The sequence below is a fragment of the Phodopus roborovskii genome, unplaced genomic scaffold (assembly GCF_943737965.1).
Source record: "Phodopus roborovskii unplaced genomic scaffold, PHOROB, whole genome shotgun sequence".
NCBI lineage: Eukaryota > Metazoa > Chordata > Mammalia > Rodentia > Cricetidae > Phodopus > Phodopus roborovskii.
Window position 1 is genome coordinate 9,693,878 of NW_026126424.1, and position 14,633 is coordinate 9,708,510.

Below are 14,633 nucleotides of genomic sequence, written 5' to 3' on the forward strand. Positions count from 1 at the left end.
CCATTCAAACACATTATCCTTTCATACATAGTAACTTCAAAACGACTAGCGAAGTGTTTTATGTTTCCTTTAAGTTTTTAATCTCCATGTGTTCCCAACCCTAGAGATGCTGTCACCACGGATCAGAGCCAGGGTCCGCTGATGGTATCTTCCTGACACTTCCTTTTGTATTTACGTATGCCTTTGTCCCAAGGCCCATAACTGGGTGCTCCCTAAGGACAGGGGTCAACTCTATTTCATTCTCCGGTACTGGTCCCCGGTACCTAACACAAAACCTCAAATAAAACCAACTTAATAAAAATGCACCGGAGAATGAAGAGCAAAGTAAGGTTAAGCACAAGAGCCACCAGGTAGGAGTCGCTTCAGTGTGGGGGCGGGGCAAGCCAGGCTCTATTTAGTGTGTGAAGGCAATGGTGTGCTGGTGTTTCACCACCACCCCGGGTGATTGTTACACCCACAGTGAGTGTTGGCTGAGGCACATTGCTGCGGGGCAGGCCTAGCTAATGGAATCCTAGCCAAGCTCCATCAACATGTGGGAAACTTTCTCCTACGGTAGCTGCAGGCATGGGACAGGACGTGAGCTTGGGTTACACAGGGGGATTAGGAGCTCCCTGCTCTGCCATCCAGGAGGAAGGAAGGAAGTCAAGCAGTTTAGCCCCTCCTCCATACCTGCTTTCAGCCACCCTGTAAGAATGCGGTGATTCAGAGCAGTAAAATAATGTGCCTACTGTCACGAAGCTACTGGGTCTGGCTGTTGGAATCACTGTCTAGATCCCTGGCCGCTTTGATAGTTATGGCAACATGAACTTCCCAGGGACCCTCGGGGGTCATGTGTCCCAGTAGAGCTGGGCAGCTGAGAACTGCCTGCTGCCAACCAGGTGAGAGCTAAGAGCAAGCCTGTGACCTGTTCAAAGTAGACTGCCAGCCAGTGGCCCTGGCTTAACTGTGAAAGTGAGGGACCAGTTAACCATCAGAACACCCCCTCGGATGGGTTATTGTCAAACCAGTTTTAGAATTTAGAATTTTCTCCAGTCACTTGCCTAAGTGGCAGAGTGGAGATCTGAACTGAGGCCTCTAGCTCATCTGTGTTAGGAGTTACTTTGTCTACAAGAGTCACCCTAACCTGATGTCTATATGCAGAAGAATCTGGAACTAGAGATTATACAGGCTAGACGGTTCTCAGCCCTCCACCATGTGCACATAGAAACACCATCCTTCAATAAGGCAATATGAGCTAAGAAGAGAGAGCTTGATATTATGTTTCCAATTCTCTAGGCAAGACCTGATGATGACCATTACAAATGATGACCATTACAAACCACAGAGTGGCTGCGACCTGAGGGTTTGTGGATCACCTAGTGCAGGTCCCTGGAAGACAATCTTTCTTTCCCAATGAACAAAAGCAACCACACATTCTCCAGAGTTTGTATCCTGGCCAGCCTGGGGTGGCTGGCAGATTGGCTGGCATAGCTGTGATCTATTTACAGTGTGCCTTAGCAGATACTGTGGGAGGTAAACAACTAAGATTAAAGCATGGCCTTTCCCAAATAGCATGGATGAGTCTGCAAAAAGCCTGAGTTAGAGCAGGTCTGTGGGTGGGGATGGGGGGGGGGGGTGTGGGACAGGACTTAAGAAGTTCTACTAGACAAGGACTGCATTGTGTCACTCCTTAGTTATTTTCTTGGTTGTGGTTTACAATCAGTTAAAAAATAAATAAATAAATAAAAAGTCCTGTCCTTTCTCCCCAAGCAGCTGGGAATGCAGAGATCCAGCCCCTCTGTTCCCTGTCAGGACAGGATTTAGGGCTACCATCAGGCAGCTGGTAGACCTCTAGGCAGCTTGTTCTCTGGTCTCCTTCAAGATAGAAGCAGTATAAGACAGGGGACAGGGTCACCTCTGACCCAGCTGCCTAGCCTCAGCACACCAGGCCATATTGCCATCTCTAGGAAACCAGTAACCCATCCACAACAGCTGCATTTGACCATCAAGGAGGCACTTCCACATGCTAGTAAAAGTCAAGCCACTGGCTATTGTTTTCTGAAGGCATTCTCATGCTCAGAGCTATTAAAAAAGCCAACGTCACCCTAATCACCCAACACGCGAGCCTTTTACGCAATAGCATCTATTAATCTACTAAATACATTTTCAAAACTCAAAAGCCAGGGTTTCCTTTGCATATGAAAAGTCTGCAACTTGCAGGTGGCAGATATGACATGCATGAACTGTGGCACCTGGCCCCTGGCACTGCAGATCTTCTGGTTATCTTTGAGAGAAAAGGTTCCTTTACTGGCAGGTCTGGGGCAGCATCTTGTTTTGTGAAGGAGAAAGCCATAGCCGGAGAATTTTTCAGATGAGGACACTGTCACCGAGAGCCAGGTTTTCGAAGTGATTTTCAGAGAAAAGTCTGCATGGATAGTGGGCTTGATTCCCCAGCTCTACCTCTCTAAAGATCTGATGTGGTGATGTGGTAGCTTACTTTACTGTCTGGGAAAGCAAGGCTGCTCACACCAGGGACAATTGCCCAGGTTTTGCAGCCCACTGTCAATTACAACACCTGTGCCGAGTCCATCAGAACACTTCATGCACGCTAATGAAACCCCACATTGTCCTGCCACATGTGTCCACAGCACAAGGTGCAGAAGGAATTAGCTCCTCACAGCTGTTCCCAGGAATGTATGCCTCCACATACCCACAGGCAGGAAAAGGGCCCAAGCACTGATCTCTCCGTTATCCTGGCAACACAGACATCCCAACAGGAACTGGGCTGCTCTCAGCTCAAGGAGGGTTCTAGATTCAAACACAAATCCATCCCTGAAGATAAATGAATCAAAGGGACAGAAACCACACGACGCTACTGTCAAGAGGAAATCCTGTCTGTAGGCCTCTTGGAGAAGCCCGGCTGTGCGTATGGAACAAAGGCCTCCCCTGTGGCATCAAGCAGCAGACTTAAGAACTCTCTGGCTTCTGGCTCTGGCCACTTTTCAAAACCACAAGTACATCCAAGGGCGGCCAAGACAACAAGAAAGCTAAGAGATATGGTCTCCGAAAGAGAAGACAACTCCCTTCTCCAAGCTGTTGTTTGGCACCGAGGCTCTATTCTTCCCAGTGTCTGAGGTGTTAGTGTGTGAGATAGGAGACTCCTCTCTTCCACTCCAGCAGAGAGTTCAGAGATGCTGACTGCTGTCACTTATTCTTACAGGGTCTAGGGGATGGCCAACAAGCACCACCCCTTCCCACCAAACTCAGTTATCCACTAGGGTGTGTGCTTAGGTGCCTCAAGAGCTCTCAACCCATTTTACCAGTGATGCTGATGGTGATGCTGAGGATGAGCATGAGGATGGGGAGGAAAAGGATGGAGGGTGGGAGGAAGAAGATCCCCACTGATGTTGATGGTGATGCTGAGGATGAGGATGAAGAGGAAAAAGGTGGAGGGAGGAAGAAGAGCAAGATGGGAGGAAGAGCCGGAGGAGGAGGCGTTCTGTGATGCCATATGCAGGTTTTGATGTCCAATAAGGATATGGATATACCACGTAAGTTTTTTTTTTTTTGGTTTTGAGTCAGGTTTTTTTCTGTGTATCCCTACTGTCCTGGAACTCACTCCGTAAGTAGACCAGGCCAGTTTCGAACTCAGAGATCCACCTGCCTCTCTCCCAAGTGCTGGGATTAAAGGCATTTGCCACCACCGCCTGGCCCTTTAAGATATTTTAAAGTTATAAAATGTAAGAATATTAATAGCACCATTTTATATTATATAGCTTTCTTTGTACATGGCTTATGAAAGGGAGGAGATGATCTATGTGGATATATGAGCTTAAGCACTGTAAACATCTGGGCCACAAAGGAGATTGTCTACTTTGTTCAAGGTCTCCCATGTGATAGGTGCTCTATTCATTTTCAATTACAATAACGGTCACAGTTTAATGATTAATAAGCTAAGCATGTCTGTTGTAAAAATGGCAAATCGGCAACAAATCCTAATACAGTAGGCCCCTTATCTCCCAACGGTGCTGGATGATGAGACAGTGCTGGACCCTGTACGTGCTGTGTTTTGTCTTGGATACACAGTTATGATAAAGTATAATTTACAAATCAGGCACAAGAGAACAACAGAAAAAAAAAACTATAACAAACATAATATACTGTATGTCTTAGCAACTTCATCATACTTTTTTTTTAATGTTTAAAACTTTCAATTCTCACTTTTAAAGACGCCCCTTAGAGCTGCTCATTGCCAGCACCACTACACTTGTGACTTGAGGCCACTATGAAGTCAGGTACAGTTATTTGAAAACAAACACTGCCATACCATAACAGTCAGCCCGCACCAGAACGAGATTCCTGTCCCGACTGGAATAAAACAGAACAGAGTGGGGTTTCTTCATGCTACACAGGGTGGCCCCCACTGAAATTCCATGAATTATTTCTAGAATTTTCCTTTTAATATTTTAGCCAACAGCTGACGGTGGGTAGCCGAAACTCCAGAAGCACAGATAGAGATTTACAATACAAGGACCACTGCCTCTGTGTGTTGATGGGGTACACATAAAGAGGTGACCTAGGATGGCCACAAGGACCTGCCATTGCCGTGTTGATGCCAACTGTGGTGACATGGAAAAGTGCCCATACTCTGTATTTGGCAGGTCACGGTGAACCGAAATTAACTGTGGGCGCCGTGGCTGGAGTTTGCCCAGCTCCCTTCAGCTACAAGCTGAATCACATGTTTACTGCATTTCCGTTGTGACCTCAGGTAAAACCTCCCCACACCAGAACCTCAGGTTCCCGTTCATGCTCCTCAGCTCCTACAGCCCATATGTAGAACCCTTCCCCAGTTCATGCTCCATTTCAAAAAGGAATTGAGGTAGCTCATAATCTTACTGGAGTTTGGTTTGATTTGGTTTGGTTTATCGAGACAGGGTTCCTCTGTGTAGCTTTGGAGCCTGTCCTAGAACTCACTCTGTAGACCAGGCTGGCCTCAAACTCTCGGAGATCCGTCTGCCTCTGCCTCCCAAGTGCTAAGATTAAGGGCGTGTGCCACCAACACCTACCTGGAATATTTTTTTTAAATATCTAAATATTAAAATATTTTTAAATGTTTTTTTTAAATCAAGGGGAGATTTTAAAAAAAACATGTTGGAAAATGAATCTTTGCTAATGAGTGGGATATGCACTTGGTACTTCTTGGATTTATGTTAAAAAGCATAACTTTCTGAGTGAAGAAAAGAAGGTATGAATACAGTCAAATGGAGCTGTGAACAATACACAAATGCTAAGTGGCCAGGATTTGTTCATTCTTCTGCAGCCAGAGCTGTAAACGCAGGACTTGCGCCCACCCTGTGATAAGATCTTTTACAGAGCCTGACCTCTATCCAAGTCACAAAGCTTTGAACTCCGGGCAGGTTGGCAGGTTGGACCTTGGGTGTTTATGAAGAACTTCCTGGAGATAGGAATGAGTGTCCTGCCACCGCCCCACCCCCAGCCCCACTCAACAGTTTTCCCCTGTGTGAGCTGGCATCTGGTCAGGGAGGACCTCATGGTTTTAAGGTGTGGCTCTGTGAACTTTCTGTGTCTGGTACAGGGCAGAGAGCTAGTTCAAGAAGAGATTAGGCAAGAAAACACTCCCCAGGAAGCCAATCTTGGCAGCCAGTCCTGCTTCTGCATCTTCAACTTCTTCATCCTTGCCTACTGGATGCCATCGGTGCCATATTAACAATTGTGTACTCGTATATTTGCTCATTTCAGCAGCTGGCTACCTGCAGGCTCTCTGTTAAGAAGCCACACACCTGGGTGTCCCAGAGGTGACCTATGGCTCCCATTGTGGCTCCCATTCCCCAGGATAACCATTTTATCGAACATCAGACACACTTCGGGATTCTCTAACACTGTCCATGGAGAATACCCGTTTCCCTCTCACAAACATCATGAAACTAAAACTGATGCTTCCCTCTCGTCTGCCCATTCCCCAAACCCTAGAATCTCTACCGTTCACCTCTCAACTTAACCCACTCATTACAGACCACACCAGCTTTCTTTGGGGTTTGCAAACACACCAAACTTGCTCTGTGCTCCAGCTCTTTGCCTTTGGAAGAGCCTACATGTGTCAAGGTTGCCTTTTTCATTAAGTAATCATCTTATATATAAAATCATTATCTCCTTAATGACCTTTACTAATACAAAGCAATAACTCCCTGTGTCCATCAGGGGTCAGCATGCCAACCTATTTCTTCTATAGCACTTTGTGTGATCTTGAGTTGTCTTATTGAATTACTTGCATTTCCTACTGAAATACAATTCAGAGAAGAGGTGGCTTCAGATGCAAGATTACTGCAACACTTTGGCGGCTAGGGTACCGTCAATGCTGGACCAAGCCTTAAAGCGCTCAATGCAACTGGGGAGAATTTTCCTGTGGAAACCCTGGGGCCTATAAAATCAAAATACTCCGGTGAACATAGGTGTTCAGTAAATAGAACCAAAAAAAAAAAAAGTGAGCCGGGATGAGAGCTTTCTTTGCTACAAGGTTGAACAAAAAAGATGAGGGAAGAAATTGCCCTGTTCTTTATCTGATACCATCACACACTGCTGATCTACAGGAAAAGGAGCAGTTCCCAAATGGGCTCTAGCAAGCAGAGGCCAATCACAGCCCAGCCACCCACTACAAACAGAGGAGCAGCATCTACAGCTCTAAACCTTACTTACCCAGAGCCCTGGCCTCAGCAGAGAGAAACCATCCCTTCCACAACAACGTCGTGAGGCTGATCTGGCAATGCAGCCACACAGAATTTAATTCTGGTGCATTGACAACTAAAGGAAACGCAAACCCTAACTTACATATGCCTTGGCATTGGTATAGAATTAAATGGATGTAGTTTAACCCAATACTATGAGTTTTCTAATATGTTTCCCTTTAAGAGTCTCAGTGTAGCCAGTTAAGATTTTTAAATCTCAAATATTAAATGATATGAAGAAAATGATTTTCTAAAGCTGTTATATTTAAGTTGTGGTTACATGAACATTAAATCAGAATCCTTATCCTAAAGAGCACATACGAAAATATGTGTCGATAAAATAAGTTTATTAGAAAATGAGGTTTGCTTCAATAAAACGGAAGAGAAGAGACAGAGAAATAAAGGCAAAACAGGACTGGCTGTATTTGTTGGTAATAGCAAAGGGCAGTGACAGCTTTATAGAAATTACACTGTTCATGTGGGCTTAGAATGCAGTTCAGGGGTAAAGCACTTGCCTCGTACATAGAAGACCCTGGGTCCTCTAACACTGGAAGGAAGGGAGAAAAGGAAGGAGGGATTTCTAGCTTTACATACATGTAACAAAGCCCTTTAGACAAATAATTTTCACTCATAAAATGACAGGAAGTTACCTGAAGGTGAAGGTTTCCCCTTTCCAGTCTTGCAGTGGGTTTTCCTGGATGATGTCCTGGGTCAGAGGTGAGCTCTGTCGTGGGGATTTGGAGTGGGGGAGGGTACCCATGTGACTGGCATTGTCACAGGACCGTATGGGAGGAGGGCCTTTTTTCTTCCGTGGAAGAGTGCCGTGTATAGACACGTCTTGATAGGCATCTGTTCGATGTTCAGCGAGAGGGGACTTGCTGCTCAGAAGGTCCATGGACGAGGCCAAGGGGAACTGGTGATTCACAACCATGTTTCTCGGAAGGCTTGCAAATTTTCCCGCAGCCATGATTCTCAACTCTGAGAAGGGAAAATAGAGGCAAGGATGAAGCTGAGATATTCGCAAGAGTCAACTTCAAGTGTATCGAAGAAACTGGAAAAAGATCATGAACCGTCAAAAGATAAATAGTGTCTGAAAGCATCATTAGTGGAACTTTGTAAGCATGGGTAGTTTTTTCATCTCTTTCAGGGTTGTGGAGAGAAATTCAGTAGGACGGGTAGCAAAGCCAAACAGGTGACTCCATCTCAGGGTTGTTAGAGGCATGTGGGCCATCTTTGTCATTACTGAAGTGGGGAGATGCAGGTAAGGAAAAAAGACTTATGGAAGGACTGGTAGGGTCAGTAGTAAATGCCAAGAAAAATACATGATGGCTACACTGATTTCCACCACCCTGCAAATGATAAGACAGAGGTGGTTGGAATTCTTTAGCCCGAGAATTCTACAGTGCCAGACCAAAACCGTGCTAACCACAATGATAGAGCAGCTTTTCTGGCAAAGACTCGATGCTTATAAATAAATCATTGTACTCTATTTAACCAAGGCAGGGACAGGGGTCAGAGGTCAGGGGTGGCTCTTTCTTCCATACGTCAGCATGCTCTGTTGTGCCGGAAGGCCATCAGGTGGTAACACCCTGTAGATTCTTTCCAAGACGAGTCAGGGACTTGTCAGTCACCAGCAGGGTTAAGTAATGCCCACAGGTGCATGTAAGGTTAGGGAAGAAGAGGAAGGGAAGACAGAGAGAATAAGAAGGGGGCACAGAAAAAGGAGACTGGCCACTGAGTCAGCAGCACCAACTCCAACAACTGTCCCCAGGTATGGCTGGCGGAGCCACTTGCCTTGAACAGAACTGAAGCTCCAAACTAAACTATAGTTTCTCCTTAAGCCAAATTGTACAAGACCCCTTAAGGCCAACTCCTAAAAAGCTGTAACAATCCCCTGGAAAAGATGTCCTCCATTGCCCAGGACATCCTAGGGTCTGCGCATCACCATCACTGTGGGACAGCTGAACTTCCACGGCCCACTCTCAAGCTGACAACACCCATTCCTCACTCAGCAGCCTTTCCATTGCAAATGTCGGGGTTGGGCGGGGGGGGGGGTGAGTGGGGGGAAGTGGGAGAGAGCCTTGAGTGAAAATTGCCCCTCTAGCACCTCTGCAGAGTTGGCTCCACACAGAGCTGTTGACTTGGCTTCCCCATCAGCCACTCTGGGAGCTCACACTTTGTATGTGAAGTCACACAAGTCCACTGCTACATGCAACAGAGAAGGAAAGAGTCACGGCTGCTGGGAACTGGGTAGAATATACTCAAGGATACGGTCCTAACCCTGCCCTCTGTTCTTTGCCAGCCTTGATAATGCAGAAGCTTGCCTGCTGCGTATGAATCCAGGGAGGCCCCTCCTGTCCTGGCCAGTTCCTGGCACACTGTCAGCACTTACTCGATGTTAATCATTGTTATTGAAAAAGGAAATCAGAAGTCCCTAGCCCTCTCCCTGACCTTCAGTGATCCAAACCAACTCCCCCGCCCCCCCCCCAGCTGTGAACTCCCTCTATTCAAGCTATCAGCACCCTCCTTTACTGACAGGCCTGCATCATCTCAAAGAAACTGTGGGGAGGGGGGAGGGAGAGAGACACAGCACACCCCCCTGGCACCACACAATATATCTTTGTTAGTAAAGGCTACAGTGTTGATCAAGTCTGTTTCCCTGAGCCAGGAGGAACCAAAGGGACTTTAGCCCCAGTGACTCTGGCATGTGGCTTCTCTGCACATCCAAGTTTGGCGTGGAGTTTGAGATTGCACTAGAAGGCTCTAAAATGCCCTTGAATACCCCACACCTCTATTTACCCTCTCATAGCAAAGTCTGTTAATATCTTCCTTTCCTATTTTTAATTCAACAAACATTTAAGTAGTACTCTATATCAGATTAGAGAGCCCCAACCTAGAACTCACAAATGGAGACCCTCATGCTGGAAGGAACAACAGTTAACTTTGACAGAAGTACTCCTAGGGATCTGAAAAAAAAGATGAGAGACAAAACCTTGAATGTATCAGGGAAAGTCTTCAGAGAGGACACTGTAGCAGCAGACCCATTGTGTAGAAGCAACCCCACACAGCTGGAGCCACTGCAGGCCAAGTACTATGGCTTGAGTGGCGAACTTGAGAAACACTTCCTGAAAGACCTACAGCTTAGGGCAAGGCCATGGCGTCTTAAGGGTTCTGCCAAAGTGTCTTGGGCTTGACTGGTGAGCACCAGGGAAGACCTGTACAGGAGGGATCCAGACTACACCTCGGTGAGTGACTCTGGTAATTCTGGAAGGGGAAAAGGAAGCCAAGCAGTCACTCAGGCAGATGGCAGTAAACCAGGAAGAACAATGAAGGATTCTGACTTCAGGAAGTGGCCAAGAGAAAGGACAGGACAGAGCGAATAATTATTTAGTAGAAGCTCAAGGTCTCTAGTTGGAAGGAAGCCAAAGTCATGGCCATGCGGGGATGGCATGATTCGGTACTATAGCAAGTGGTTTCAGAAGGGGTCCAGGCAGGAGGAAGATAAGGTCACCAACTGGAGCTGTGTGTGAGGCACCAGGGGACAGTTCAGTAGAGAAGGAACTTCTGTATGTTGGATGTGGAGCCAGATGGAATCAACACAAAGCGAATAAACCAGAGCACTTACTGGTGTCAGCAGTGACCGATGTGAAGTATCTCCCACACTACCAGGAGTCATCAACAAAACATGAACTGCATCCTCACCATGGCTGCCTCAAGCCTGTCAGGACCAAGGCAGAGACTGAGTTCTAAAACACAAAAACCTAGGGCCCAGTCTGGCTGCCTGTTAAGAATCCTATAGGGGATATTTACAGTGTGGCTGAACCACAAACCAGATTCTAAAATCAGAATCTCCGTGGGCAGGACACCAGCATCAGCATTTTTAAAGCTCTACGGCACTGCCCAATCTCAAGCCAAGATTGAGCAGCACTGCAGTGGGAATTCTCCTCGCAGAGAGCACCTTTCACTCAACTTGTCTATCTGGGTAACAGAATCAAATGGTGGAAGGCCTCAAATGGGTCTGAAATGATGCCTGAGCTGGCCAGTTGAAAACTTGCAGAAGCTGACCATTAAGAGTAAATATTGGTAGTTCAACTTTATTTCCCCAGTTCAGAGGAATCATGTTCATTCATTCAAATCATTTCAGTGTACCAGAGTGGAGGCTAAAATAAGGGTATGCTGTCAAGATGCTGGAGATGTAGAAAGGAGTCCAACCAAAGCACATAAACAAAAAAATAAGCCAGGCAAGACCCAAGCTGTAAGTACTCTAAAGAATTCAAAACAAAACACAACAGGGTGAAATGATGTAAGATGCTGGTTGGAGGAAAAGATAACTTTATGATATGATGGTCTGGCAGGCCCTTTCTGAAGAGTTAACAATGGCATGAGATCTGACAAAAAAAGATAAGGAACCAGGCAAGAAAAGATCTGACAGCAGTTCCAGGCAGGGGAAAAGTTCCAGAACAACACGTGCAAAAGCCCAGGGATAAGTAGCTAGAACAGATCCACACAGGTTCTGAACTCTGAGACCCAAGCATTCTTCACTGGCAGATATTTCTGCACTGATGCCACTAGCCGTTAAACACTCATTTGGCCTCTGAAAATCAAAATGGTATGTCAGAACCTATTTTTCAGAGCCAGTATTCACTACTCCAAACCTCTACCCTGCCTCTGTCTTGGTAGCTATAAGGCTTGGGAGAAGTTACACCACTCTCTAACAGTCACCGTTTCTTAAATTTGTTAGCAAGCCTGTCTTCAGGGATTGCTGTGAAAATGAAATGTGATCATGTATAATGAAGTCGTTGGTGCGCAGGAAGAATACACCTCCTCCGATCAGGGCAGGGCCCAAATCTGAATAGCTTAATCACTGTGTCTCCACTGAAGCTGGAGTTCACACATGGAAACCCTGCAGCTGGGGAGGGTGAGGAGTGGGGCGTTTCAACCTAGAACTGATGCAAACATGCCAAGCAGACAAAAGGGCATAGACACCAACTGAACCATCCGTGAGCTTTCAAACAAACACCAGCAAAGACTTTGACCCATCGGCCTTGACTGCCAGATCCTCAAATACACACAAGGTCAGAAGCTCCATCCTGATAGGGAGAGTGGGAGAGCTCAGGACATGATGGCTCACAACAAACTCTAAAGCAGCCTTGCTGCCTGCCTTCCTGACTTGGTCAGCCACCCAACTTCGAAAACTTAACCAGCTTAGTCCTTCTCACTTACTCTACAAAGATGACTAAAACAAAGCAGAAAAACCTGATGATCTTGCAAGCTGCAGCAAAGATAAACGGCCCACTTTTGCTTAGATTCCTCCCCCATTCTGAAACGGGGTATTTTCAAGTTGAACTCACACACGGCAATCTGATGAAGGGGCCTCAAGAACTTGCATAGTTCAAACTGGAAATGTCACCGCCTCAGCTGCTGTTACCATGACAGAGAATTTACAATTCAAATCAGTGGCCCCTACCATCCCTGCTAAGTCAGATAGCAAGGGCAGAAGGACTACACCCACGGACAAAATTGGCTTCTCCACTTAGAGATTTTGCTTGGCTTTTCCAAAGGAGGGTATCCTTCTCTTTTTGAAGTAAACTTATGAAGTCTAGCCAAACGATTGAAGTATGAATAATTCTTCCATGGATTGTATTTCAAGCAATACAGTGAAGGAGTTACAGGGCAAGGTTCTTAAGACTAGCACCCATCTGACAAAGCAGTTCTTTCTTTTATCAATAGGAACTGAAGTCTTGGTTACTCATCTTGGAAATGCCAGGCCTTTTTAACAACACTTGTGAGGGAGTCGGTGTTGGGCACTGAGGGAGCATTTGGCATGGTAAACTGTTTTCTTTATACGCAGGAGGCTTCCTGGCACACTGGCTCTCGGGTGGGCAAATGGCTGAGCCAGTGGGCTTCCCTGTGACTTAGAGGCCCCTTCCCACTTGGCCTTGCAGAGCCCTCCTTCAGGACCTCATCTCCAGCATGGGGGACACAGAGTGAGATAAATCAGCTTCAAACTGACCTTCCCTGGGCCAATCTGTACTTGCCATGGAGAGGTCGGTAGAACCTTGGGAGATAAGAGTCAAGGTTTAAAAGAATTTCCAAACTCTACTTTTCCTGCCTAGCTGCTGTAGGCAAAAAACAGACTCGGGTTACTCCCTTTCTCAGCTGTGCTCTGTTAAACCTTAGTCCTGTGATGCGCTATCCCAGGGCACACGCTGCCTTTGCCAGCTGCCATCAATGAGCGTCTACACCTGATCAAACTTTTTAAGTGGCCATAGAAGAGGCGGGAGAAGGAAGATGGACTGCGACCCGTCCCTCCCTCCTTTTGCCTTCCCCTCCCCGACTCGAGGGGAGCCACACAACCAACTATTCATTCTTTCTCAACAAAGGGAAAGCGAGGGGAGGGAGATGTTGTCAACGGTTACAGGGCAGACTCCTTCACTTTTTTTTTTTTTTTTTTTTTTTTTTTTTTTTTTGCAAACTTCCCAAGAGATTAGTGGAGAAAGCCTCAGGCCTCCAGCAGAGTACTCTGGGCCACCTCATCTCCCCAACCTAGACCCGCTTCGGGCAGAACCGGACAGGGCTGGGAAGGGGTCCAAGGGTCCGGAGGGAGTCTGGAGGCCAGGGCACCCAGGAGGGTACCGTCCCGGAGCCAAAGAGTGGAGATGCTGGAAGCACATCACGGGATCCCACGAACCCCCCTCCCCCGAGGGCACAAGTCTAGCTACCCCCACCCCCACTCCAAGTCTGGGGGGGCTTCGGGGGAAGAGCACGCGGACTGCGCCCTTGCCCGAGCCTAACTTTGCTCTAAAGAACTTCCCGGTGCAGTCTCAGAGTGGCCGGGGAAGCCCGGGAGCCTGAGCAGGTCCGCACCGGGCACACTCACCTCCCCGCGCGGCGCTCGGGGTCCCGGTTGCGCTCAGCGCCGCTCTGCCCGCACCGCCTCGCAGCAGCTCCGGGAGCGAGGGCGGCTCATGGTCCGCGGGCGTCCGCCGAGAGACCGGCGCGGCTGGTCGATGCGCACCGCGGTTCCACTCCGGCTCCCGCCCGGCCCGGCGGCGGCAAGCACGGCTCTGAGCCCGCGGCGCGCTCTCTGGCCCTCAACTGGTGATTTGCGGCTTGGCGGCCCCACCCCGCCCAGCCGATTCGTCGGGCTGGGCCGAACCCCCGCGACATTTACATTCGTTGACCTCGTCTGGCCCTCTTCGACCCGGATTTGAGAGTTTTGACCCCCCCCCCCCCCCCCCCCGAGAAGCAAGACTTCAAGTGTATGTCGAACTCTTCCTTAGGGAGCCCCACTCAACCGGACAGCCTCGCCTAATCCACTCCTCCCCCTACCCGGCGTTATTTAATTACCCAACAGATCTGCAGCTCAGCAGACACCTGGCTGGCTTTCAATTTAAAGGGCTTTGATGGGACAAAGACAAAGGTAGCCACAGCGAACAAGCCTGGAAACAGGCAAATCAATCACTCTCACACGTGAGCTTGGAAAGCCAAGTGGATGCAAGCGCACATACTAGCAGTTATCAAACCTATTTATAAAGTCACAGAAACACACACAGACAGACCAGAATCCAGAAACGCATCTGCACTGTCTGGTGGCTTGGCTTGTGTCAAAGTTACTGCTGTGGTGCACTGGGGGATGGTAGGGTCCAATAACTGATGCTAGGTCGTGGAGTCGGGGGCCCCTACCCTATAACACACCCCAAATCAAATCCTGGTAGAGTTTAGACCCCCCAAGTCAAATCCTGATAGATTGATCTAAATATAAAAGGTAAAACGGTGACACTAAATAAGTTATCAAAAAGTGCCTTGCTGTAAACATGAACTATTAACTATAAAAGGAAACTGCTCGTTGGCATAATTGACATTAAGAGCTCCCATACCAAGACTGAAAATGCAAATCACAGAGAAAAC

General features: G+C 47.5%; 1 protein-coding gene across 1 annotated transcript in view; it reads right to left on the reverse strand.

The window, feature by feature from the left end:
* Positions 1–13,738, reverse strand: part of Bcar3 (BCAR3 adaptor protein, NSP family member) — a 109,409-nt gene extending 95,671 nt beyond the window's left edge. The window contains exons 1-2 of the mRNA XM_051185576.1: positions 13,603–13,738; positions 7,373–7,700 (exon numbers count right to left, since the gene is read on the reverse strand). Coding sequence (XP_051041533.1) covers positions 7,373–7,689 — 317 coding nt within the window. The 5' untranslated portion in view covers positions 7,690–7,700; positions 13,603–13,738. The remainder of the gene's footprint in view (positions 1–7,372; positions 7,701–13,602) is intronic.
* Between the last annotated feature and the right edge of the window lie 895 nt (positions 13,739–14,633).